Source organism: Myxine glutinosa, chromosome 6 (genome assembly GCF_964187855.1).
Source record: "Myxine glutinosa chromosome 6, kmMyxGlut1.1, whole genome shotgun sequence".
Taxonomy (NCBI): Eukaryota; Metazoa; Chordata; class Myxini; order Myxiniformes; family Myxinidae; genus Myxine; species Myxine glutinosa.
In genome coordinates, this window is record NC_136266.1 from 37366829 (window position 1) to 37393464 (window position 26636).

General features: G+C 46.1%; 1 protein-coding gene across 2 annotated transcripts in view; it reads left to right on the top strand.

Annotated features, from left to right (window-relative positions):
• EXOC2 (exocyst complex component 2) overlaps positions 1–26636 on the top strand; it is a 183336-nt gene that overhangs the window by 110293 nt on the left and 46407 nt on the right. For both annotated transcript variants that reach the window (XM_078779721.1, XM_078779722.1), the window contains exons 21-22: positions 21233–21296; positions 21446–21562. In XM_078779721.1, the coding sequence (XP_078635847.1) occupies positions 21233–21296; positions 21446–21562 (181 nt within the window). The remainder of the gene's footprint in view (positions 1–21232; positions 21297–21445; positions 21563–26636) is intronic.

Consider the following 26636-nt stretch of genomic DNA (forward strand, 5'->3'; position numbering starts at 1 on the left):
TGCATAGAGAGAGCACGCATGCCAGCATCGATACACCAACCCACGAGTGCTCTGTGGCCTTACGGCCTTTAATAATGTGCAGAGCACCCCTTCCAAGCACCAAAAGCACCAAAAGCACCACCCCATCACACAGTCAGCACCATCCGGTGCACCAATAAAATGTTTAATGATCATGGTGTGGTGTCGCAGCCGGCCGATGTTCTGCCGCTGGTCTTGCCTTCGTGTGGTGCACTTGGTGTTCTGGCTTCTTTAAAAAATAAAGAAAGGCGCCAACCGCGTCCATTTCTGTATTGTGGCCGTCAGGGGGCCAACTAAAAGTGGTTCACCTTGTATGGCATAGGTGCCACGGTGACCCATAGGTCCATCCACGGGTGGTGCTTGGCCGCAAAAGAACTGCGGTCCATGGTGGGCGGCCACAAACATTGCGGTCCATATGGTGTATCGATCCAGGCAGCAAGCAGCGAAAGTGCAGGCCCACAACTGCGGAGCCAGCACCTCTCTCTCCTCTCTCTCTGCCCCAAAACCAGATCCTCGGAGGTGGGAGACAAAAGAAGCAGACAAGTGAGTAAGGTGGTAAGGGCGCAAAAGTGCACGCAACACAAGGTAATGCACACTAGGGGCACATGGGAACCAGGTGAGACAGGTACGTTCCTACCGTACGCTCCCCCCCCCCTCCCCACCAGGTAACCTACATGGCCCCTCCCTTACCCCTTACTGTATCCACAAAACACAACACTACCCATAAACATCTATTTTACTAATCAACAAACGTCCCTACTGTCTTCCCCGTTCCTCCCATAAACCAAATTCGTCTTCTCTCCCTCCTAACCAATCAAATTTGCTATTTCCAACTCTCATCAAAATTTGCCATCTCCAACTCAACATCAAAATTTGCCATCACCAATTCATCATCAGTCCCTCCTAAGGAGGGAGAGATTGAATCGCCCCAATGTCTCATCCACGTCGTGATGCGTCTCACCAATCCACACAGCAATTCTCAGTTCCTGCACACAGAACAAAGAAAACACAGGTGTGGAGTCATCATCATCACCACAGGTAAGTGGCTGCGTATGGTGCGACAGGTGCATCAATCCTAACTATTTCCTAAATGACTTTAACAACTTTACACTACCCGGGGTCTTTCTCCGGCCAAACCATTGGCCCTCTTACACTATGGGTTCTAAAAACCAATTCCCATTGGCCAACCTGTGGTGCTTTTCAATTTGGGGTCTCACTCCCCCGATTCATCTCCCGGTGCCCTCGCACAATTTCTGGGCTGCGACGTGTACCTCTCCCAGCGGGTCTACCCACCTGCACACCTCCACCACTGCAGTTGCCTCCGAGCTTACCTGCTCCTTACCCTAACCTAACTACCTGGGGAAGGCCCTCTGGCGCTCTCCCCACTCGGTGCCCTCTCTGGCACTGGGCTACCCGGGTCCGTCCTCCGGATCCTCGGGCCCCATCCACAACTCTACCGGCTCCCAGAGCCCACCTGCGGCCTCACCTGGCCGACATCCTCACAGTGGTGGAGTGCCCAACCAACTACACACACTAACAGGCTACACGCCCAGCCATTTCCACAACACTAATGCACCCATCCACAATACCATTCTGTCACCCGCACCACAGATGCCAATATCCAACCACAATTTACCTGTACCCTCTACCTAACACTTACACTACCCGCCCCGGGTATCCGTGATGGGGGGTCCACTCTTCCCCCATTCACACCTTCGCACCATGCACACCACTCCGTACCACTTACTCCAACTCTCTCCACACACCTTTACTTGCACACCTGTGCTCTCACACCTGGTGCCACCTGCACCCTTCTCTCCCCAAGCGCATTCGCGCTGATCCACAACACTCATTACTCACACACTGTTCCACACACCTGTCCAGTTGCACACCTGTGCAATCACACCTGTTCAATTCTCACACACACGGCATCATCTCATCTAACTACTCCCCTCTGAAACTTGCGCTTCCCAGTCGTCCCTTTAAACTATTGCGCTCCCACGTCATTATCATCCACACTAATCTACCTGCGTCCCCACTACAGGTATCAGTCACTTACTAATCTTAACGTCACCTAATGTCATCTTCCCTAGATCCCTATCAATATCCTAACCCACCCGGGCTAGTTTTCACTGCCATACACCCCATAATCTATTGCTCCTTTGCCCCCCCCTATATGGGAAGGGTGGCAGGGATGCCAGCCTTACCCACCGGGCCCATCGCTCACTACCAATTTTGCACATCAAATTTCAACAAATCAAAAATTTGCCAATCACTACCCATCATCTGCCAATCACTACTGCCAATCCCTTGCCAATCATCAAATTTTGTTTTTCTCTAATTTTGGGGCCAAAACACTAACCTCATCACACAGTCTACTTACTAATGCCTCTCGGTGCGCCAATTCCTGTCCAAAGCCCGGCTTCGTAAAGCCAAGCCATGAATGCGGGTTGTTTGGTGCCAGCGGCTGGATTCGTCCCGCATTCGGTGCAGGGAAGGAGGTTTACCCGGGCCGAGATCCCACGCACCACCTTGGCGTGGAGCCATCCACTGTCCCGATCTCGACCTGCCGGCACATCTCAACAAAAAGTGGTCGCCATGACGATCCTTCCTATCGGGCTGCCCGCTCCGCCTAGTGGAGCACAGACGCGGCCGTTCAAAGCGAGGCCCAGCGTGGATCGCGTACGGCGGTCCTTTTGAACCCGCCGTGGCTCGGATCCCCGCTGGTTCTCGCGGCACGCGAAGCCCGGCACGCACCGAGGGCCCGCTTCGGCTAAAAGTCGACCTAACCTCTAACCTGGTTACCGTCGATGCTTCACCTGGATTCTTACATGCATATGCTACCCCTTGCTTGCTCATACCTTTCCTTACACACCCAGGTACCCTCATTCCGCTCACCGACTTGGTCACACACCTGACCACCGAACACTTTGGCACACATTCGCTGGTCGCACACCTCACCAACACACCTCTTCGCGCCCCCTCCTCGGTCACCTCCTCTGTGACAATCACAGGTGTGCTCTCATTCGCACACCCAACCACATGCCTCACTACCAATTCCAGCGTGCATTCCCACTCACGCTCTACCATTCCAGGTGTGCTTCCTTTCTCACCTGTCACAACCAACTCACGCTCCTTGTCACTCTCACTACTCTCACCTCCATTCTTAACAGCGCACTCACCCTTACTCCCGACAGCGCACTCTTTCCCCATGCACCTGTCCGTCACACACCTTTCTCGCGCACACTCTTGCGCACACTCTTTCGTTACACCCTCTGTAACACTCACCACAGGCGTGCATTCTTCCTTGCCTTTGACAGCGCACTCTTTCCCCATGCACCTGTCCGTCACACACCTTTCTCGCGCACACTCTCCTGTCACACCCTCTGTAACACTTACCACACCGCGCTTCCATGTGCTCCCTCGCACACGCGCTACGACCGACTCATTCTCGCCAGCACCCTCACTCCTTGGCACGCACTTTTTCCTCACACACCCCAGAGTCGGACTTTCTCGCACACCTCCTTTTTCGCACACCAGACCTGTCGCACACTTCACCAACGGCCTCTCACGAACACCCGGGTCCATCTCGACCCCCAAGCTTCTTAAATCACCTGGCGCATCATACACACGACCATATTGGTCACCACTTACACCGGGTCCTCTTCCTCTTCGCTTCTCCTCCATCACCTGCGAATCCCTCATCCGGTTAATGAGCACATCATCACGATCCGAACACAGACTTTGGACCAATTCTTTTACTTCCTCCTTTATCTCTTTCTTATCCTCTCTCCGTCGCTTCTTAATTTCGCTCACCCCTTCTTCCACTTCTTCTAATTTCTGCTTCACCTCTTTTATTCCCCGGTACGTCTCCTCAAGCTCGTCCTCCAAGGCTACCTTGACCGTTTCCATGTGCGTCCTCACCTGCCGGTCCTTCGTCTCCATTACCTCTGTCACCTCGTCCAACCTCGTTGTCAGTCCCTCACGTACCATCTGACATTCCCTCTTCGTCGCTATCAAGTCATCTTTTAGTTCTTTCTGTGTCGCCTTTAACCCTCCTAATACCGCAGTGTTCCTCTTTACCTGGTCCGTTAGTTCTTTTTGTCCCTCTGTCAGTTGTTCTACTTCCTGCGTCAGGTCCTCTATGCCCCCTTGTAACTTTACAGTCCCCTTTCTCACCTCCTTCTCCATGCGCTCCTTACAGTGCCTCACCTCCTCGCGCACTCCTCCGACCTCCTCACTCACACCTCTTCTGATCTCTTCTCCCATCACTTGCATCTCCTGCCCAGATGCCACCCTCATCTGCTCCATTTCCTCCCTGTGAGCATCCAGTTTGGTTTCTACCCCCATTCTGACCCCCTCTATCTGCTGCCCCATTTGGTTAACTTCCCTTTCCGCTTGGTCCCTCATGTCCCTCAATTTGCCTTCCATCCTGTTTTCTAACCCCTCTAACCCATTTTTCACTCCCTCTATCTGATTCTCCTGGGCAGCCATTCTATTTTCTACCCCCATTAACCCATTTTTCACCTCTTTTATCCCGTTGTCTAACCCCTCAAATTTGTCGTCTAACTTCCCAAATTTCTTGTCTAATCCCTTAAAATTATTGTCTAACCCCTCACCGGTACCCCTCGCTTCGTCCCTCATTACCCCCATTTGGTTTCCCATTACCCCCAATTGGTTTCCCATTACCCCCATTTGGCCCTCCAATCGCTCACTCTGAGCATCCATCCGGTTCCCCATTACCCCCATCATTCTGCTTTCCATTTCTTCACTATTCTTGTCCATAAGGGCCTTCATTTGTAGAAAAAAAAGGTTCAAATCCACCAGGGGCGCTGCCACGGTCGCGGGCGCCGCGACCAGCGAGGCGCCATTTTGCGCACCCGCAATGTCGGGCGCAACGACGCTATTTTGTGCGTCTGCTACCCTCGCTGCTTCGCTCTACTCGCGTCCCTCAATTTGGTCCTGGACCGACCCTGCCTCACTCTCCTCTACCGGACCCCAGCTGTCTTGATCCGCCATAGCGCGACTTTCAAAATTCGGGTTTTTATTTTTTTTTGTAAAACACAATCAAATTTCGCCGTTATAATTTCGAGCGCGGGAAACGCGCTCCGGATCGAATTCTACCTCCCAACACCAATTGTTACCCTAGTGGTACAATTGGTGTTCCAAAATTTGGGCCTAATAAATTTAGTCCCAGGTCCAAATCCGACACTCCTGACACCAAATGTTACAGACGCGGTTGTGGATGTTAGTTTACCGAGCGGTTTGGTATGACCGCGTCTGCACAGTTTACCCGATTATGCTCGAACGTTGACTAAGTCGCGCTATGCTAAATCAATGATGGAAAAGACACAACGGCTGGGATTAAAATGACACGACACCAAGGGTTCAGTTCTCAAGACCTCCGGAGGAGGTTATAATATTGCGGAAGGTCAGATTACAGGAATGAGAGGGACAGCTTAGAAAGGCAGGCACTTAGACACACTCTTATATTAGCCCCGACAGACGACAGATAAACGGGACAAAACTGACTCACACGGGGATTGATGGCAAGGAAAGCGGGTAGTCGATGGCTCAAGGTGCACTCTTGGCTCAAGGACAGAATCGACCCGCTCCGGTCCAGAGATGCGGGAGGTCTCACTCAGCGCTCGAAGGTGACTTTCTTTCTCCAAGCTGGGGGCGCATCTGATCTCACATCCGGTAAGTCGCTGCGTATATCCGGCGGGGAGTGACACGCCCTCGGCTCGTTAGCTCCGCCCCAGATGGAATCGGCCCGTTGCTTCTCATTGGGTGCGGGGGTTACCGGCTCCGCCCTTGACGAGGGGCCGACAGGCAGCCCCTTCGTGGTAACCCCGTCGGTGCACATGGGTAATGGCGGCTAACCGAGCCGGAGTGAGGACGCACACTCCCCGCGCGCGCCGTTGTTGTAGTTGTTGTAGTTGTTGTTGTAGTTGTTGTTTGGGGAAGAAGATGGGAGGAGGTATGGGAAGGTCCTAAACTCACTACTGGTGCCATATAATCACATTCTGGTGCAACGAAGAGTCAGAATTAATGGAAACGAGTCCTTAACTGACATAGACTAAGAATAACTAGCAAGATGTCCGAAAGTTGTCTACGTGAGATGCGGTGGACCTGGGCACGACATTTAATGGGGGGAAAAGGGGAAGGTCGGTTCTACAGAGTGTTGTTTACAGACAATGGGACTAGGGAATGGGGGATTGGGGATAGTTGGGGAGTATTGGGGAAATAGGGGAATATTTACAAGCGGATATGGAGGCCAAATCCCATATTCGCAACAATATATATATATATATATATATATGTATATATATGACGGGTTGTCCCCCCCTTTGGAACTCAAGAAGAGGCACCTTTGAAGCAGCAAGTGAGGTTTAAGGAAAAATCGAGCAAACACAATATTGCGGAGCACGCCTTGAAATCGCAGGGCCCTGTCACACAAGACCTGCAAGTCCAAGCCACCCTGAAATCATTCTGACACAAGATCCTTATATAATCGAACAAAGCCTAAAAAAGCCTCCGCTGAAGTAATGACCTCAGACAGGAGGGCCGAGTTTGAAGACACAGATGTGTGAAAATAACATATTTCTCAAGCTCTAATTCCCAACAACCTGGGCTTTCAAGGCCCAGCGATGCGTTCCCATAATAAAGTTCAATGGTATTTAACTTGGCAGCAAGAGCCAGGCACATACAAAATCAAAGGATACATATTACATCATACTGTTCGAGGTTAACTGGCAACTATTCCCATAACTTTTCTCCCTTTGGAAGATGCTGAAGAAACGTCTCCCAGGCTGGATCTGACCGAGCCGTGAAAGCAACAACATGTTTTACAGTTCAATATAGCTTTTTTGAAGCAAGCAAAAGAAAGACAATTATATATATATATATTTCTCAGGTGCCCTGTGTCACGTGGTGTGCACCCCATGCCCCTGCTGCTAACCGACATATTTCTCCCTTTTGTCTTTGAGACAACACCTCGAAAAAGACAATGTATCAACCCCAATGGGTCAGCATCCCCCTCAGTCACATGCCAGGCGCGCAATGCGTCAATCATGCTCAGAGAGAGATACCGGCCCTTGGTTGTAGCCGTCTGACATTTAACGTATAAATTGTTAGCCATAATTCGCGACGAAGACCCCTGGTTAGAAGATAGCTGCCGCCCGGCCGGGTTCTGAATCCACCCTCGCTGCAGCGTAGGTGCGACCCAGTCGCCGGCCTGATGAGGGGCCCTCCATTTGCAGGTGCGGTCCTCGCGAATCAGGGCAGACAATCGACGTCCAATGCCATCAAGCCTTGTACATGTGATTGCTCTGTGGGAGAGAAGGTGACACATCCATCATCACAAATCTCCTTCTCATTGTCTGAATCAGCGTCAGTATCCGTGGTGTCGGGTGATTTATACAGAGGGGATAATCCAAAAATGTTCTTTACAAATGGTGGTACCCCTGGACATTCATTCGTCTTTTCGTCCTCGCTGTTTGCATAATAGCTCTTAAAAGAACCTTTACTACTAAAATCAAAGGAATTCCAGTCAGGATCGGCGTGGTCATTGGTGCCATGCCAGGAGTCGTAGAAAGCCATATCCTCCTGCCATGAGTCGTCTAGGTCGACGATCCAGTCATGGGTGTTCGAATCTTGCCACGAAGTGACAGAATTGGCCGGTTCGCCGAAGGCCTTTGGGTCCTTTCCATGTGGCGAGAGGACCATCTCGGTAGCAGCAGTTGGTGTGGTCCATCCTGTGAAACATTTTCTCACACACACCATGATCAAGGCGTTTATTATAACCAGGGTGAGTACGATTCCCACGATTATGGCCAAGCCTGTCAACAGCCATTTTACAATGATTGCTGTCCATCCCTGGAACCAGGCTGCTATCCCAGACGTTCTGACATGGCCTTTTCCTTTCTCTCTGTCCTCTTCCTTACCACTATTGGGGCCCGTGGTGTCACTATGTGTGTGACGCATGGTGGCCGGGAAGTCAATAATTGTATGGTCGTAACTTCACATATCAATATCAGGGTGGTATTTCTGTCTAGTAAAGCGTGGTGTGGCGCGGTGCTGGCGAGGTGTTTTAAACATAGCAGTGCAAGTGTAATTATTCCTATATGTCTATGGCATATCGGTTGGTGCAGCTCCTGCCCCATCCTGTGTGACGATGGGTGTGGTTGGTGGGACTTCAGTGACCGTGGGTGCAGGGAGGGCCAACTTACAATGCGTGGCGTGTACCCAGGACGACTTGCCCTCACAAAACACCGCTGTTGGTGTGGTCAGGAGAACCTGGAATGGTCTCGTCCACCTTGGTCCTTGTGGGTGAGGTGCTCCACGAGCACCTGGTCCCTGGCTGGTGGAGTTCTGTTCTCCTGGTCTGCAGAGCCGTGATCCAATCTGCACCAGCACCCAATCACCTCTTCGATTGGGGTCAACCTGCCTGTAGCAATCTAACGCGATGTTATTAAACGAAATTCACAACTTTACATTCATTGGTCCCCCCAGGGCAAGCCAACCCCTTGTATCACCTTATCACAAAAACAACAGTCCATAACTAACCACTTTCCTTTATTTCCTGCCTTTACCATCAACTTTTTCCAACCTTCTCCCTTTTCTCAGCAAATCCTGCAGATTCACTTGTCATTGACAAATAATTCATCTGTTCCGACTTTCCTTTATCATCTTTGCACTTCCAACAACCTTCTTGCAACACTTCCTCCCGAACCCTTTTCTTCAGACTCAACCCACATCAATACAATGTCCTCTTCCAGGCGCGTCTGTCTAGCCACTCACAAATTGTCCACAAGACAAAATCACCATATTTCACACCTCAGCTCTCGAGACCACCCAGGGGTCCCTTGAGAGATGCATCCTAATGTTAATCAGCTCTCGAGAGCTCAATTTTGGCCCATGAGCTCGCTCCATGGACTTCATGAACACAAATCGGACAGACAGACAGGGGTGAAATCACCAATAACCACAATTACCTTCTAACAAGCAAGAGGCAAGAGCAGTATCACTCCCTCTTCCCTCTGCCCACCATAACTGGCAGACAGACAATGGCGAGCCACAAGCCCCAACCCTACAAGGCTCCAGGTCCCATCCAAAGGATACAAACTCCCTCAGACTGTCATAATCTCTTTGCCAGCTTATGTACGAACCAAGACTGCAAACAAATAGTTTTCCAATAAAAATCATTCGTGTCTGGAAATTCAAATGCTATATTTACTTTCACCAATTTCCGAAAATACCTCCCCTTAATCGTCTTCCCTGCATCTAATAATATATGATTTACCAACCATTTCCCCCCCAATTATGATCAGTCAATGGAGAAACTCACCACATTTTCTCCATCCTGCTTTGTTGTCTTCCTATATTGCAACCATCCTTTTTTGTAAACACACATATTTGTAAACATTTTAGCAGCTCGTAGTTAAATATCAAAATACCTCAACTGGTATTCTTCCTTTGATAACCTCTCCATTATCTTATCAATACCTTTACACCTAGCTTCAGGAACACGCCTTGTTCCAGGGGTGTGCGCATCCACATCCTTAAATTGGGCGACCCCCATTTGTATCCTGGCTGCCCCTCTACCTGGAGCATGGTTACCCCCCAAAATGACATTGCACGGACCCTTTCAATACCTGTCTAAACCCACTGCCATTTAACTACTTCCTTCCCAAATGACGGTTCCCCATACACTATTCTGGCACAAAATTGTTGCATTCCACAGATGCCACGATTATTTTAACAAACCCATTTTCCTAATCCACCTTTTCAATTTTCATTTCACCTTAAAGTCAATCCAATGTCCTCTAATACCTCTTAGCATCACATGCACCTGTTGTAGGCACCTGTTTTAGCCTCTGGCCCAATAGCTGCCCAATATTATGAATATTCCCAATATCCCAATAAACAAATAATAAAAAGAAAATAACCTGATCTATTTATTGAAATAGGTCTAATTCTCATGTTGGTCAATTTTCTCACCCACTGTGTCTCACTCTGGTCAATCCTGCCATCCCATTCCCAACCATTTTTCCAGCGAAGATGACGTCACTCACACCTTTCCTCCCTTGAACAGCGGGAGTCCTCCAAGAGATGCATTCCGATGTAAATCACTTCAAAGCTCTCAATTAGCCCTCCTTGGAATCGCACCTTTAACATTACCGGCACTGCCCTTTCTTGGTTCAAATCTTACCTCTTACAGACACAAATTCATCTCCATCAATAACTGCAAATCCTCCACTGCTCCCACTCTATCCTGACAGACTGCATCACTGAAATAAAATCCTGGCTTCAAATCAACTTCCTCAAATTTAACTATGATAAATCTGAAATAATCGCATCATCTTCCTTCGAACTCAGAGCACACCGACACAGTATACATCAGACATTGGATTCATATTTCCACAGAACTTCACCACTCTGTTCAATTCTAAACATGCCCAATGGGCAATCCACTCTGCTCAGGGCTGCAAAATGCTGGATTCTAACCTTCAGCCCAAACACAGCTCTTGTCCGCCAGGCTGCAAAAATCAAAGCATTTTCAGTCCCCCTTTTTCCCATACCCTAGCCAGTGTAAGCCAGCCAAACATAAACAAAGAGGTTCCAGCAAGCTGTGACCTCCATAACTCTAAACAAATCCACTGGCACTTTTAAAACAAACCTTTTTTTTCAGTCACTTACTAAAATAAAGTGCAGCTCTTGTCCGTAGATATACGTTAACCGAGATTACATGAGACTTGACAACAATAGTACTGCCCCGTGGAGCAAGGCACCAGAGACGACTCCCCTCTCCACCTGGACTTACCCCAGGTAGAATTTGGCTATTGACACAAATGTAACAGACAGACAGACTGGCAAATAGGCAGGGGCAAACCCCGAGGCCCCAGACACCATCACCACACACATACCCCGCATCACATATGAGTATCAGCTTGAAATATCCACCCGCTCTGATCCTCCAGAGCTGAGGAAACCAGCCAACCTGAGCCGGACAGCAAATGCCATATGTCTTCGTCCCAAATCGAGGGCAAAATTTTCACAATGGCAAACAATTAATATATTGTCCACATTCATCTTGGTCACCCCAACCCATCCTGGCTCTCCCCACGAGCTCCGTGTCCGGACAGACAGACAGATAAACAGACCGGGTGAAACCATAACCATCCATCCTTCCGATTGGACTCAGCACACATGCCGCCCGCTCACCAGTCATGTACACTCAGCACCCATAAATGGCACATGCCAGCATCACATGTCATTCTTGCCTTTATTCAACGCATTCCGCAATCCCAAGTCAGCCCGTTCAAGTCCCTGTCATGCCGTTGAATTAACACCCAGTCGGTTGACTCAGCCTATCATCTTTGACTTTTACTCCCATGCTAAATCTGGACTGAATCCCACATGGAATCCCAATAAAAAATCCAAACTGACATCTTTTATTTCCTAGCCCCCAAATTTACTCAATCAATTTCTTTTCTTAGCCCCCAAATTTACTCAATCAATTTCTACTATATCATTTCATCATACCCAATGTGGTCAGGTCGCAACAACAGGATATCTCACCCTTGACCTCTGACCCAATAATGCATACTCATCCAATACACATATACAATACACAAGTGGCCGGTACTCCTCGACTTGCCTAATTCCTGCAGGCGATGTAGGGAACCCCTTGTCAATCATTCACACGTCAATGCGTCGGCCAAATACACACAATAAACACAGATACACACATCAATGACAGAAAAATTCGATTTAAATGCCGATATGAGATCATCATGCCATTTTTTTATTATTCCCAATCCCTCCTACCTGTGAATACCTTACCTGGCCCCTTGCTGTGAGCCTATCCATCCCCTTCAGGCTCACCTGTCCTGTTGGTTTCTACCTGGATTTCTTTTTTCCTGTGCTTTATCTGCTTCAGCACTTCTGCTCTTGAAGTCTCAGCACTTCTCCTGCCTTTCTCCTACCTGGTACCTGTGCTCTTCTTCTTCCAATTTAATTTATCCTTCTCCAAAAATCACATAAGGTTCCTATTTCCAAATATAAAAATCACCGATATCTCCCTCGAAATACAAAACGAAAACGTTTCCAACTCTGGCATCCCACAGCCCTCCTTGGAAGCATGCTCTACAATGCAGCACCACTTCCACTCAGCACACAACATACATGTGCTTACCACACAATGTTATCACTCACGTTGTTCACAAAGGTGCAACCACAACGCCTGGCTGCATCATTTATCTCCCATGTCTCACTGTTTTAATCATTGTCTCTGGCTTGTTATAATCCTCCCTCGCCTGCCTCGGGCACGCGAATGCGTTCATGCCGTGCACAGCATGGTTGCATTCCTGTCTCGATTCCGTCCCGCGAGGGCTGTTACCACATCACCATGGCAACCTGCCTGCACGCCTTGGCTCGCGTGTTCACAGCTGGATTCCACACACCTCGTACATTATAATCCTCTCTGTTATTTCTCCAGATCTAACCTCATCTCTTGTCTGGAAAGAGCTAATTCCTGTGCTGCCTGTAGCATATTGTCAGAACTCCCTCCTTTGGGTAAAAACGTACTGGATGTGCATGCCTTAGATCCTGGAACAGGACAAAGAAGGCCTTAAGAGGGGTGGGGATTTATCAGATACACACATCCAGTGCGTAGCTTAACTTACTTATCCAAGCCCACGCCGGGGGTCTAGTCTTTATACCTATGACCTATTCTTATCCTTATTTTTATCCTTATTCTTATCCTTATTTTTATCCTTATCCTTATCCTTATCCACCCACGCCTGGGTCTAGTCTTCTTCCCACGCCGGGGCTAGTTACCTACTCCCACGCCGGGGACCTGAGGGCTATCCCTCGAGGGCTATCCCTCCTAACCTAGGGCGCCCTCCTGGCTCGATTCATTAATCCACTGGTTGCTGCTTCAATTTGGTTCGAGATACATGCTCAAGTACAGTCCAGAGGCCCCACACATCCAAAAGGAAGAGAGAGGCTTTAAATTTAGTTGTGCAAATATGCTTACCTCAGCCCATTATTGTTGCCAGCGCTGGCCTTTTGCCTCTCCCCGACCTGAGGAGCGTGCCCCCCTCGACATGCACCTGGATGATCCCACTTCTGACAGCAGATGACGGGTTGTCCCCCCCTTTGGAACTCAAGAAGAGGCACCTTCGAAGCAGCAAGTGAGGTTTAATGAAAAATCGAGCAAACACAATATTGCGGAGCACGCCTTGAAATCGCAGGGCCCTGTCACACAAGACCTGCAAGTCCAAGCCGCCCTGAAATCATTCTGACACAAGATCCTTATATAATCGAACAAAGCCTAAAAAAGCCTCCGCTGAAGTAATGACCTCAGACAGGAGGGCCGAGTTTGAAGACACAGATGTGTGAAAATAACATATTTCTCAAGCTCTAATTCCCAACAACCTGGGCTTTCAAGGCCCAGCGATGCGTTCCCATAATAAAGTTCAATGGTATTTAACTTGGCAGCAAGAGCCAGGCACATACAAAATCAAAAGATACATATTACATCATACTGTTCGAGGTTAACTGGCAACTATTCCCATAACTTTTCTCCCTTTGGAAGATGCTGAAAAAACGTCTCCCAGGCTGGATCTGACCGAGCCGTGAAAGCAACAACATGTTTTGCAGTTCAATCTAGCTTTTTTGAAGCAAGCAAAAGAAAGACAATTATATATATATTTCTCAGGTGCCCTGTGTCACGTGGTGTGCACCCCATGCCCCTGCTGCTAACCGACATATATATATATATATATATATATATATATATATATATATATATATATATATATATATATATATATATATATATATACAGTGGAACCTTGACTTACGAGTGCCCCAACTTACGAGTTTTTCGAGATACGAGCCGTCGCTCGGGCGGTTTATTGCTTTGAGATGCGAGCCGAGATCTGAGTTACGAGCTTTCGCCACCCGGTCACGTGGTTATCTTGCCGTGCAAGTACAGTATCTCTGTCGTATAGCGCTGCATTTTTGTTTTCGCATGTTGGTTATTTTGAGTTTACGCCGCCAGGTGGGTTCCGGTCACGTGGTTATCTTGCCGTGCACGTACAGTATCTCTGTCGTATAGCGCTGCATTTTTGTTTTCGCATGTTGGTTATTTTGAGTTTACGCCGCCAGGTGGGTTCCGGTCACGTGGTTATCTTGCCGTGCACGTACAGTATCTCTGTCGTATAGCGCTGCATTTTTGTTTTCGCATTTTTGTTATTTTGGAAAATTTCATGTTCATGTCGAACATTTCATGTTCATGTTCATGTTTTCATGTTCATGCCATGCCAGGCCACAACTTGTTCAGAGTGCCGGCGATAGCTCGCCTTCTCTTTGTGGAAAACACGGTGAGATCCTTAACATCCAACAACTAATGGGACGCAAACGGGGCGCCCAGTTTAGCGGTACACACATTGATGAATCACCCTGCCTGTGATTCACCCATGACAGGTTATAGCTGGGTCGGGATTCAAACCCAGGCTGGACAGTTTAGACTTTAGAGTCAAGTGTGCGTACCTCCAGTCCAGGCCATCCTGCCAACTTGTATGCTGCATACAGGTGAAATATAAAGCGCGAGATATTTTTATATATACTGTATATTTAAAAAAAAATTGGTGTGGTTTTTGGCGGGCTGGAACGGATTAATAGCATTTCAATGCATTTTAATGGGGAAATTTGATTTGAGAAACGAGCAATTTGAGTTACGAGCTCGGTCACAGAACGAATTAAACTCGTAAGTCAAGGTTCCACTGTATATTGTTATGAATTTGGTAGAGCAACATCTAGAGCTAGGTATATCTGTATAGGTAGGTATTCGACTGTCGTGACAGGGACTCTACATGTAATAAGTTCTTGATGTTTAGGCGTCTGTCGGGATAAAGTGTATAATTGTGGATCTACCAGGAGATTCGTGTGATAAGTAGTGAGGGATTAAAGATAACGCCCCTGTGAGTCTCACCTAGTAGTCAAACCTTTGTCCATTATGGCACTGCAAACCACATAAACATTAGTTAGGTCCCTAGCGCAACATTAAATAATTCCTTTCCCTGACAATGACCGGAACAAACGGACAGGAAACCAGGCCAAAAACACCGCCACAATTGGCCTTTAAATTTAAATTATCAGGATGATCATTAATATCAAGAAACAAGTCAAAACATTATCAGGATAATCATTACTATCAAGAAACCAGTCAAAACATTATCATGATAATCATTACTATCAAGAAACAAGTCAAAACATTATCATGATCCCACTTTTGGTGGTGGCCGCCACCGTTTACACCTCCAAGGCCTACAAACCTCGCCTAGCACGTGTTATAACACAAGGACTGCGGGGTCGGGGACGGGAGAGTGGAGTGATGCCGCCGAGGGCGTGACCTGGGCGAGCCGGCGAGTTGGGAGGCTTTTATTGGCTGAGGAGTGCGCCAATGTGACGTCATCGGCCAGAGATATTATCGACGGTCGGACGCCATTTTCGGCAGTTGGCTGCCAGCACTCCCGGTGTGAGTGGAGTTCGAAGGATTTCACGGCTTGAGAAGGTCCCTGTGCGATCCCTAGTTTGGAGAGTCCTTCCTGTCCCTGGTCGAGTGGAGTTCGCTTGCTTTATGCAGCCCTGCGTTGGACCTTTGGAGCAAGGGAGCTGGTGGTGTGCCGTTGAACCGACGAGGCCTGGTGGCGCTCGGAGGCGGACGAAGAGGGCCGCGGGGCCGTGTTACACTGAAGACGACTAGAGCCAGATAAGCCGAGCTCTGCATTTACACTTTACATGACGAGACGTGTTATTTTCGTATTCATCTCCCTCGTATCGTGTTTGATATCTGTTGTGTGTGGGATCCCAATTTCGGCTTCTTATTAGAGTTATTACCGGCGCGTGCTTTTTCACTGTCTTTACTTTTCATGAATAAATCCTTGTATTATTTTCTGTATATACCTGAACGCAGTTTCCTGTTTCATTTTAATAGGTAAGGCTGCGGAGCTTTGCTGTGTCCGCCATTCCGCGCGTTTGTGCCTGATTGGAATCCGCTATTGAGTTTGCGCCTCGGGAGTTAAAAGCCTCGTAATTGGCCTCCGCAACTGTGGTGTTAATCGCGGTTGAGTGACAAGATATATATATATATATATATATATATATATATATATATATATATATATATATATATATATATATATATATATATATATATATACATAGTTATGGAAACGGGGACGGCGCTCCCCTTAGCAAGGGGGGGTTAATCCCCCTTCGATTTTGCACTGGCCATCTCCGATCCTGAAGCTACCCCGCTCCCCCGTGGGGTGGGATTGGCTGAGGTGATTGGTCAAGGGATTCCCGTACACCTCCGCCAATCCCTCCACAAGGCAGGTGGGTAACTCCGCTCGAAACCACGGACAAGATGGTATTTGCCGAGCGGGTTAGCAGTCCGAAGTTCAAGCCATTAACAGGGAACTAAACCCGATCCTGCGCGTTGGCCGAATCGTGCCACGTATATCAATTGGAAGAAGGGACGGAAGCGATCGGATGAGAAAGAAGAAATCAAAGAATGGAGGAACAGGTATTTATTAATAACTATTTACACAACCAAAGAAAAGAAGGAAATGAAGGTAATTTACAGTGAAAGATAGGAGACACAGGGCAGCTTATACTTACACAGGCCTAACTTATACCCCAGGACAGAACAAACAAGACAAACTCATGTACACGAATGGATAGTATGGCAGGGATGGATGGCTGGAAGGGAGAGAAGAGTCCGTTCAGGATGGCAGGCTGGAGGCGAACGTCCGCCGACTCCTCCGCAATCTGGTTCGCGTCAGAGCTTTGCGCGCAGGGGGTGTTCCAAGCGGCGTTTCCCTCAGGCCTCATACGTCCTCAGCCTCATGCGTTCTCTCTCCACTGCTTTGCCTGCCCACCTCTTTCCACAGAAGCACTCCTCAGAACTCTCTCACTTCTCCACAGAACTCAGCTCACCTCTCCACAGAACTCTGGTGGGGGCTCCGCGCAACGGGTTATATAGCGCCACACCCTGGAATGTTCGCGAAACTGCTTGATCGTTCTCTCTCCGCCTTCTCAAGCCAAACCCACTCATTCTTGGTTGGTCGATCGGGGCTGGCTGACTCCTCCTCTTGATGACGATGGGCGGGCCATGCCCTTCTTCTCCGAGCTGGAGCACATGGTGAATGGCGGCGAATGCAGTTGGAGTTGTAGGCAAATGCAGTTGGTAATGTAGGCGAATGCAGTTGGTAATGGAGGCAATGCAGTTGGTAATGTAGGCGAATGCAGTTGGTAATGGAGGCAATGCAGTTGGTAATGGAGGATCTACCTTATTTGATTTGATGCAACGCAAGATCAACTAGTGGAGACACAGCCTTAACTGAAACACAAAATAATGACATAACTATTGAGAAGGTCCTATGATTTGCTACATGGTGCTGTGGACTAACTAAAGGACGACCTTTGATCTTTACATGAATGGAGGTATTTACAAAGAATCATTTAATTATTTACAAGGGGGTATATTTACAATAAATTGCACAAAGTGCACGGTTTCCCAAAGCCGTTACAATATATATATATGTATATATACTGTATATATACCCAGTCAGACCCCGACATTCACAGGAGAAATGTTCCTGGAAGAAGCCGTGAATGTGGGGGCATTGTTTCAATGGAAAAATGGGGGATAGATTCCCGGCAGTTCGTGATTCATAAGGGAAAATTAAAAGTCCATTGAAAATCCACGAATATGCAGAACACAGGAAAGCAAACCTCGAAACGCCCGTGAAAAACTGCAAATGGCGTGGTGGGGGATGGATTTCGCGGACGAACAGCAGTGTTATGCCTGACGCATGGAAGATGCTTTTAGAACTGTTATATGCACAGCTGGTGGGAAATGTTTTTTTTCATTCGAGAAAATGTTAAAATTTTACAAACACGAATGCATGTGATTCCGGTTTTCATTAAATGCTTACAAACAAAATTCGAAAAGGTCAGCTCAATTTTTTGCTGCGAGCATCATGGTACTTTATAGAAAACAAACCGTTTGTGCTTCAATCTTGAATATTCGCCAAAGCAGGTTTTGATCCCGGAAATAGTTGCCATTTTAACTGTTCGGAGTTTAAGCTTGAAGGAAGATACGGTATTCTGTAATTATCTTCCGACGAAGATAGATGTGGAGTTTAAATTGCATAATTTTAAATGCACTGGTATCACAGCCTTGTGTTAGAATTTCATTTTATCTTCGATTCAAAATAAAAGTTCCTTTTTACTTGCGTCCCATTAACCATCCTTACTGATCGGCGGAAAATGTACACCATATTACAGGGAGAGAGTTGCATGTTAATTGTGTGTAGACTAAAGGAATCATGAGACTTAAAACTAAAAAATACATGTATAATTAAATAATAATTGGTGGTTGCTGATCAAAAAATAAGTGATAAAATAATTATGTAAGAAACCCAATCCACCCACCCACTCCCCATGCCATATTCCATCTATAATGTTCTACCACCCCCTCCTTCTTGCCCCCCACACCTGCATCCTCCCTCTCCTCCCCATGCGGAGAGCTTGCAATCGTCTCTGCGATTCAGGATTTTTCCTTCAACAGAAAATACTAACAATATTAACCTGAGATCCCTGCCCTTGGGTGAAAAGGGATAAGCAACCAAGTAAGTCCATGGGTGGTTTGGGAAAAAATTTTGCACGAGTATGCTGGACACAGGGCTGTAAATGTAGAAGCAGGTCGCACTTTATCAAGCCAAAGACGTGGAGCCTGTGTATGCTGGAGACCGCGAATGTCCGTGGTGTGTGGTGTGTGTGTGTGTGTGTGTGTGTGTGTGTGTGTGTGTGTGTGTGTGTGTGTGTGTGTGTGTGTGTGTGTGTGTGTGTGTGTGTGTGCGTGCGTGCACACACACACAAATGTATAGAACTTCCCTACAAATATCTGCTGTTCTTCTTCTGCTCCAATCGGTTCTTCTGATGATTTTCCTTGTTAAAGTGGACATCTCTCTCGCCATTCTCAGAGAGCCTCCTCAGCACCGACGAGTCTGGCATTTCACTCAGGTCGACTGGCACGGTCTTCAAGCAGCCATCAAACATCTGGACTGGTCTCCCCATCTCTACTGCCTCTGACATCAACTCTCCTGATAATTATTCCAAAGCTCTCTCTCATGCACAGATTTATCCCATCTCATCTTCAGTTGTCATACCCTTCCTCTCATCCATGGTACACTGAAGCTTGTGGTGAGGCTGTTGCTCTGAAAAAAATATCTCTCTACTCTCAAGACTGAACTCTCAAACCTGTCTCCCTCTTCCAAATCCTAGTGGTGTCTGGTCATATCTGTTTCTGGTGTTTTGTTCCCCTTCCATACCCTCTCTTACCTAAAATAGCTACATCGGTGACACTGCCCATGAAAAGGCTGAATGCCTCAACTATGTGTTTTTTGTCAAAATCTTGTGTCCCAAAACCCATCGCTATCTGTACCCACTATCGATTCCCCCGCTCACTGCAACTCCATACAGGTTGAAACTAATTTAAATAACTCCAAAAATCCAAAAGCCACATAATATCCATTTTGCATCGTAAAACAGTTTTGTGTCCTATATAGCCAAACTATACTCTTACACAAATTTACATCTACGATTGGGACCAAACCATAAAAAACACCATCATAAATCACATATTGGAATCTAACAAAACTCCTAAAAACCCAGATTTTATACAGACTGATTTCCTTCCTTTGCACTCTATCGAAGATCTTAGAGATTTTGATCTTGGAAACATCCATCCGCATTCTTTCCAATATCTACATCCACAATCACCTAACTACCTTCTCAATCCAATGCTACCCCCCAAATAACATTCTAAATGCTCCTCTTCCTGACATAGACAGAATGAACTCCCTCTCGATAAATGAGGGTGCGTCTCGCAAGATCGCGCTGTGGGTACCCACCCGTGTTTCTATGGTTCCCCCCCCCTCCAAAAATCAAACAACGCCGAGGCAATTCAGCTTCACAGCCGAGCAACGCCGAGGCTACAACCACAAACGGATGCAATGCAATAGCTGAGGAGTGAAATTTTCATATTTGGTGCTACATCTTCGATAACATTGTCAGAACCATCTTCATCAAGATTAATCACCTTCACGGCAGAGGTTGTTTTCTCCCCTGTCTATCAGTTTGTCTGTTTGTCGATGAGCAGGATATCTCAAAACGTTATGGACGGATTCGGGCAAAACTTGGTGAACAGATTGGGTGTGTGACAAGGATGAATTGATTCGAGTTTGTTGAAAATCCGGATCCAATATCCATATACGAGAATTTTTTTTATTTCTTAAGCGATTCTTCATCATTGAGAGATGGGGCCAAAAACCATATATAACATGATATTTCAAAAAGTTTTGAATGGGTTATGACAAAAACTAGGGGGATGAGTTGGTCAGGTGACAAGAGCACGTCAAAAAATCGGGATTGGCTGAGGTCCAGATCCAGATCCGGCCTATCAGTGGGATACAAAATGTAAACTGTTTGGCCTGGTGGAGGTTTTCTCTCTACGAGTGACATTGGTGTGTCATTTTTGATGTCGTTGAGATTGAACACAGTACATCCATAATGGCTCATTATTTTCAGTTGTAAATTAGTTTGTGGATTCAATTGTCCAACTTCCTGGAAGTTCTTGGTGTCCCTTGTGTTTATACTTCTCCCCCCCCCCCCCCTTCCCACGCCGCCTCCCCCCAAGCCCTCTCCCTCCCACACATTCCCAATGTCCCTGCTCTCAAATGTTGTGTTTATGTGCTTCCCCTTCTCTCCCCATATTGTCTACCGCTCCCCTTTTTATATACTTTGTTTGGTTGTCCTGCTTGATTTGTTTGTGTGATAAATGTTAGCTCTTTCACGAGCCTCGATTATGTATACAAAAAATAAAAAAATAAACTTAATCTTGTTGTCGTATTGCTTTGACCTCGCACAAAAAACTCTCCGAATTATTTTTATACTCAAAATATATATATCGCTTTGAATGCATTTTAATCATTCCTGTTTGCTGATGATGAAGTTGTTTTTTTTCTCAAGATGTTTGTGCCAAAGTAAATGTTTCAGGATATCCATGTATTCATTTTATATAATAGCAACTTCTCTGGTTTTCACGTCCTTTTTGCATTATTTCCTTTCGTAGCTTTACTCAGGAGCTGCCGAGCCGACATACTGGAGGTCTTAATGGGACTCTTCCATCCTCTCCAGTACGTACAACATTTTAACGATGTGATCGTGGTTTTTTTTAAATGTTATTTTTCCAACTATCACTTCTTGTTATTTAATTGTTCACTTTATTTGTGTTTTCTCACTTTGTTGTTTTGTTTCCATTTGCTATTGCTCTTCCAATCATCAGGAAGAGCGACTCCTGTTGGTTCTAAACACCTGTCGCTCCTTGGCACAACATGACTTCCAAGCACTTGCCCAGTTGTTGACGATGCACGAGTTTCCCAACCCCAATATCGTCTTGGAGGTGGGACATTGTTCACATTCCCAAAACTTGAGCATTTTTAATTCCATGCACATTGCCTTGCTCATCACAAAATCCAGTGGGAAATGTTGCATTGTTGAGCAAAACAACTTAACATTTCATGTCATATTGCATTATCTCATCTTATGAAAATAACATTGTCCATGTAATGTAATACATATTACCATGACCTACATTATTTGAAGTTGCCTTGGGATTTTGAAATATCAACCATATTCGTGTAAATATCAAATATCAACCATATTTGAAGTTGCCTCTTCCATATTCGTGTAAATATCACTCCGTGGATTTGTGATTTATTTGTCCTTTAAGAGACTTCACACCTGCCATCCTCTTCAAAAAGTATTGTAATGAATACTATTTCGATTTGGTAATCATGATCATGCATTGAAAATTCTAAAGTATGATTTATTTATGCCAATGCTATCCATATTATATATATATATATATATATATATATATATATATATATATATATATATATATATATATATATATATAAATATACGTATATATATATAAATATACGTATATATATATACGTATATATATATATATATATATGTATGTATATATATATATATATATATATATATATATATATATATATATATATATATATATATATATATATATATATATATATATATATATATATATACATATATATATATATATATACGTATATATATATATATACGTATATATATATATATATATATATGTATATATATATATATATATGTATATATATATATATATATATGTATATATATATATATATATATAAATATATATATATATATATATATATATATATATATATATGTATATATACAAATATATACATACAGTCATGTGAAAAAGTAGGTACACCCCATGTAAAGTTTTGACTTTTTCAACATATTTCAACATACAGCTATTTGATCTTCATTTCAACAATATTGACAGATAAAGGTTACATAATATAACAAATATCATGAAACATTTACATTTTGTAGTCCATTGTATAATTTAAATAAACATAAATACAAAGTTTGCATGTGGAAAAAGTAAGTACACCCTTGGCTCTAATAGGTGGTATTGCCCCCTTTGGCAGCCGGCTGCCGGTTCCTCGGGCGAGTGAAGCGTACTTCGAGCTCTCCACGGCATCGAAGTTTAAGTGTTTTCCCATTCTTGTCTTTGTCAAATTTCCACTGGTTATTTTGCTGTGTACGTGTTATTGTGTGTTTCTGGTTGGTATTGGTTTGTAATTCGTACAAACTTGTGTGTAGTTAATCGTTTTCTGGGTCGTACCTCGTGCGCGACCTGGTAACTTGGGGCTTCCCTCCCCCCGTCGGTGTTTTGTCGATTTGGGTTCTTTCCTTCGCTGTATTGCTTGTTTCTTTTATTTTATTTTCTCCCCCTCACCTCACCTCCCGAGACAAAGAATTCTATATTGATTCTTTCTCTCCTCCCGGACACGTTGCTTGCTCGCTCTCCTCCTCGTCTCGACTTGTGCCCCGCCCCCTGTATCTCGTTTTTCTTCCGCCTCTGCTCCTTCTTTCTCAAATCCACGTTCTCGCTTGGAGACTTTTCCCAGATTGGTTTTCATGGTTTTCATGGTTCTGTTTGGATATTGTTGGAATATGTTTAAACCGCAGCCGTGATGCTGACGACGCCCCCCCCCCCCCCCCACATTTCCATGTTTTAAACGTTTCCCAGTGTGTACCCTGGTCAGAATAGGTACACCGTATACCTGCGTGTCGTAAGAGACGACTAAGAGGGTTGGCGTCAGGAAGGGCATCCGGCCATAAAAAACATTGCCTCAAAAAGAGAACCGTGACAATTTCAACTACATATGGGCAGGGTGCAGCCCGAAGTGGAGATTGGTTTCTGAGGTTTGGGACATGGAATGTAGGGACAATGACAGGGAGATCAGGAGAAGTGGTGGAAGTATTGGTCAGAAGAAGAGTGGACATATGTTGTGTGCAAGAGACGAGATGGAAGGGAAATGGTGTGAGAATGGTGAAGGGTAGGCAGGGACAGAAATACAAGTTTGTGTGGCAAGGGTGCCCGGAGGGCGTGAATGGTGTTGGTGTCCTGTTTTCTGAGGAGTTTGTAGACAGTGTGGTGAGTGTGACTAGAGTGAGTGATAGGTTGATGATGGTGAAAATGATGATTGGAAAGCTCTTGTTGAAAGTCATCTCGGGATATGCTCCGCAGGTTGGTCGAAGCAATGAAGAGGACAAGTTCTGGTGTGGGATAGAGAAGCTAATGGAAAACGTGAAAGATGAGGAAGTTGTTGTGGTGGGAGGAGACCTGAATGGACATGTGGGAAGGAGTATGGATGGTTTTGAGGGAGTTCATGGGGGTTACGGATATGGTGTGAGAAATGGAGAAGGTGAAAGGATTTTGGAGTTTGCTGATGGAGCTGATTTGTTGATTTGTAATACTCAGTTCCAGAAAGAGGATAATAAGCTTGTTACATACACGTCAGGTGGGTCGACGACAACCGTTGACTACCTGATGGTGCGTAGGCGAGATAGGGGGCACCTCCGGGACACAAAGGTGATCCCGGGGGAGGAGGCTGTTTCACAGCACCACTTGGTTGTCTGCGACATAAGGGTGAAAGGTGCGAGGAGAGCGTGGCGGGTGAAGTACCAACCGAGAATGAAGGTGTGGAGGTTGAAAGAGGTGACAGTAAGGGAGGCATTAAAAGAGAGGCTGAGTAGGGTAGAGGATGATGTGGTTGAGCTTGAAAGTGGTTGGATGTCAATGAATGAAAGCTAGTCTGTTGGGAGCCGTTGGTGAGGTATGTGGATGGACAAAAGGACCACCGAGACACTCGGAAACATGGTGGTGCGATGATGAAGTTGGAAAGAGGATTGACGAGAAGAGGAAGAAGTTCAAGGAGTGGCAGAAGGCAAAGGGTACGGGAGCAGAAACAGCAGAGCATGAAAGTTATAAGGCAGCCAGGAAGGCTGCAAAGAAAGAGGTAGCAAAGGCGCAGGAGGCATGTAGGAAAATGTTCGGAGAACGCTTGGATTCGGAAGAGGGTCAGAAAGCAGTATTCAGGATTGCAAAGCACATAGCGAAAGAGAGGTGTGATGTGATGGGGGTGAGTTGCTTGAAGGATGAAGTGGGACAAATCGTTGTCGACTCAGATGGAATTAAAGGAAGATGGAAAAGATATATGGACATGCTGTTGAAGACAGAGAATGAATGGGATGGCAACATAGAGAGTAACCCAGTTTTAGGACCGGCAGAGAAGATAACTGAGAAGGAAGTTGAGGAAGCGATAAAAGCAATGAAGAGTGGAAAAGCGGGAGGGCCGACGGGAGTTGTGGGAGACATGTTCAAGGCAGCAGGAAGTTGGGGTGTGAAAAGAATGACAGAGATCTGTAATCTGGTGGTGAAAGAAGGCCACATTCCAGTGGATTGGGAACTGAGTACCCTCATCCCTCTATACAAGGGGAAAGGTGACCCTCTGGAGTGTGGCTCGTACCGAGCGATAAAGTTATTGGAGCATGGAATGAAGGTATTGGAAAGGGTGTTGGAGAGGAGGATGAGGAAGAAAGTGAAGATCGACGAAATTCAGTTTGGATTTATGCCAGGAAGAGGAACGACAGATGCGCTTTTCATTGTGAGGCAGTTGCAGGAGAAGTACATGGAGAAGAGGAAGAAGTTGTTTTTTGGGTTTGTTGATCTGGAGAAAGCATTCAATAGGGTTCCACGCAAAGTATTGACATGGGCATTGAGGAAGTTAGGAGTGGAGGAATGGTTGATCAGAGTCGTGATGGTAATGTACAAAGGAGCGCGCACAGCTGTAAGGACGAAGGATGGGAACAGTGGTGAGTTTGAGGTGAAGGTGGGAGTGCATCAGGGGTTGGTACTAAGTCCACTACTATTTGTAGCTGTGATGGAGGTGCTGGCTCAGAACGTAAAGGAGGGTTTACCGTGGGAGTTGTTGTATGCAGATGATCTGGTGTTGATTGCGGAAAGTATAGATGGACTGAAGGAAAAGATGAACAAGTGGAAGGAATGTATGGAGACAAAAGGTCTGAAGGTGAATATCGGAAAGACAAAGGTGATGGCAAGTGGTAAAGCATGTGGTGAGGTGGAAAGAACTGGGAAGTGGCCGTGTGCTGTGTGCAGGAAGGGTGTCGGAGTGAACTCCATTCAATGTACAATGTGCGCTGAGTGGGTTCATCAAAAATGTAGTGGTCTGAGAGGGTCATTTACCAGTGTGGCAGCTACATTCAAATGTAAGGTGTGCACAGAGGGAGCTGCAGATGGAGGAAATGTTGAGTTGGATCTTGGAGACGGCGTGAAGCTGGAAGGTGTGAAAACATTTTGCTACCTCGGAGACATGCTGAATGGACAAGGTGGATCAGACTCGGCAACGGTTGCTCGAGTGAGATGTGCATGGAAGAAGTTTCGGGAACTGAGTGGCGTGCTGATGAGGAGGAGAGTGTCGCTGAAGCTGAAGGGAAAGGTGTATGCTACATGTGTGAGAAGTGTTATGAATTATGGGAGCGAGACATGGGTAATGAACGTAGAGCAGCAACGAAGGCTGGAAAGGGTGGAAATGCGAATGGTTCAATGGATGTGCGGAGTATCGTTGAGAGAGAGGAAGACAAATGATGAATTGCGAAAGATGATGGGAATATTGCCTGTGATTGATGCTGTGAAGAGGAACAGGTTGAGATGGTTTGGTCATGTGTTGAGGAAGGATGAAAGTGACTGGTTGAGAAGAGTGATGGAAATTAATGTAGAAGGAAGTAGAGGACGGGGAAGACCGAGAAAGACTTGGCTAAAGATGGTGGAAGAAGAAATGCGGGCAAGGGGGTTAACAAGGAGAGATGCAGAAAATAGGGCAAAATGGAGAAGATTGTCATGGGGACCGCAAGGCGAACCCCCGCTCTTGCAGGGAAAATGGCCTTAAAATGCATGTTGTTGTTGTTGTTGCCCCCTTTGGCAGAAACCACCTCAAGTAGGCGTTTCTTATAACTGTCTACCAGTCTCTGACATCGACTGGGAGAAATTTTTGCCCACTCCTCCATGCAGAATTCTT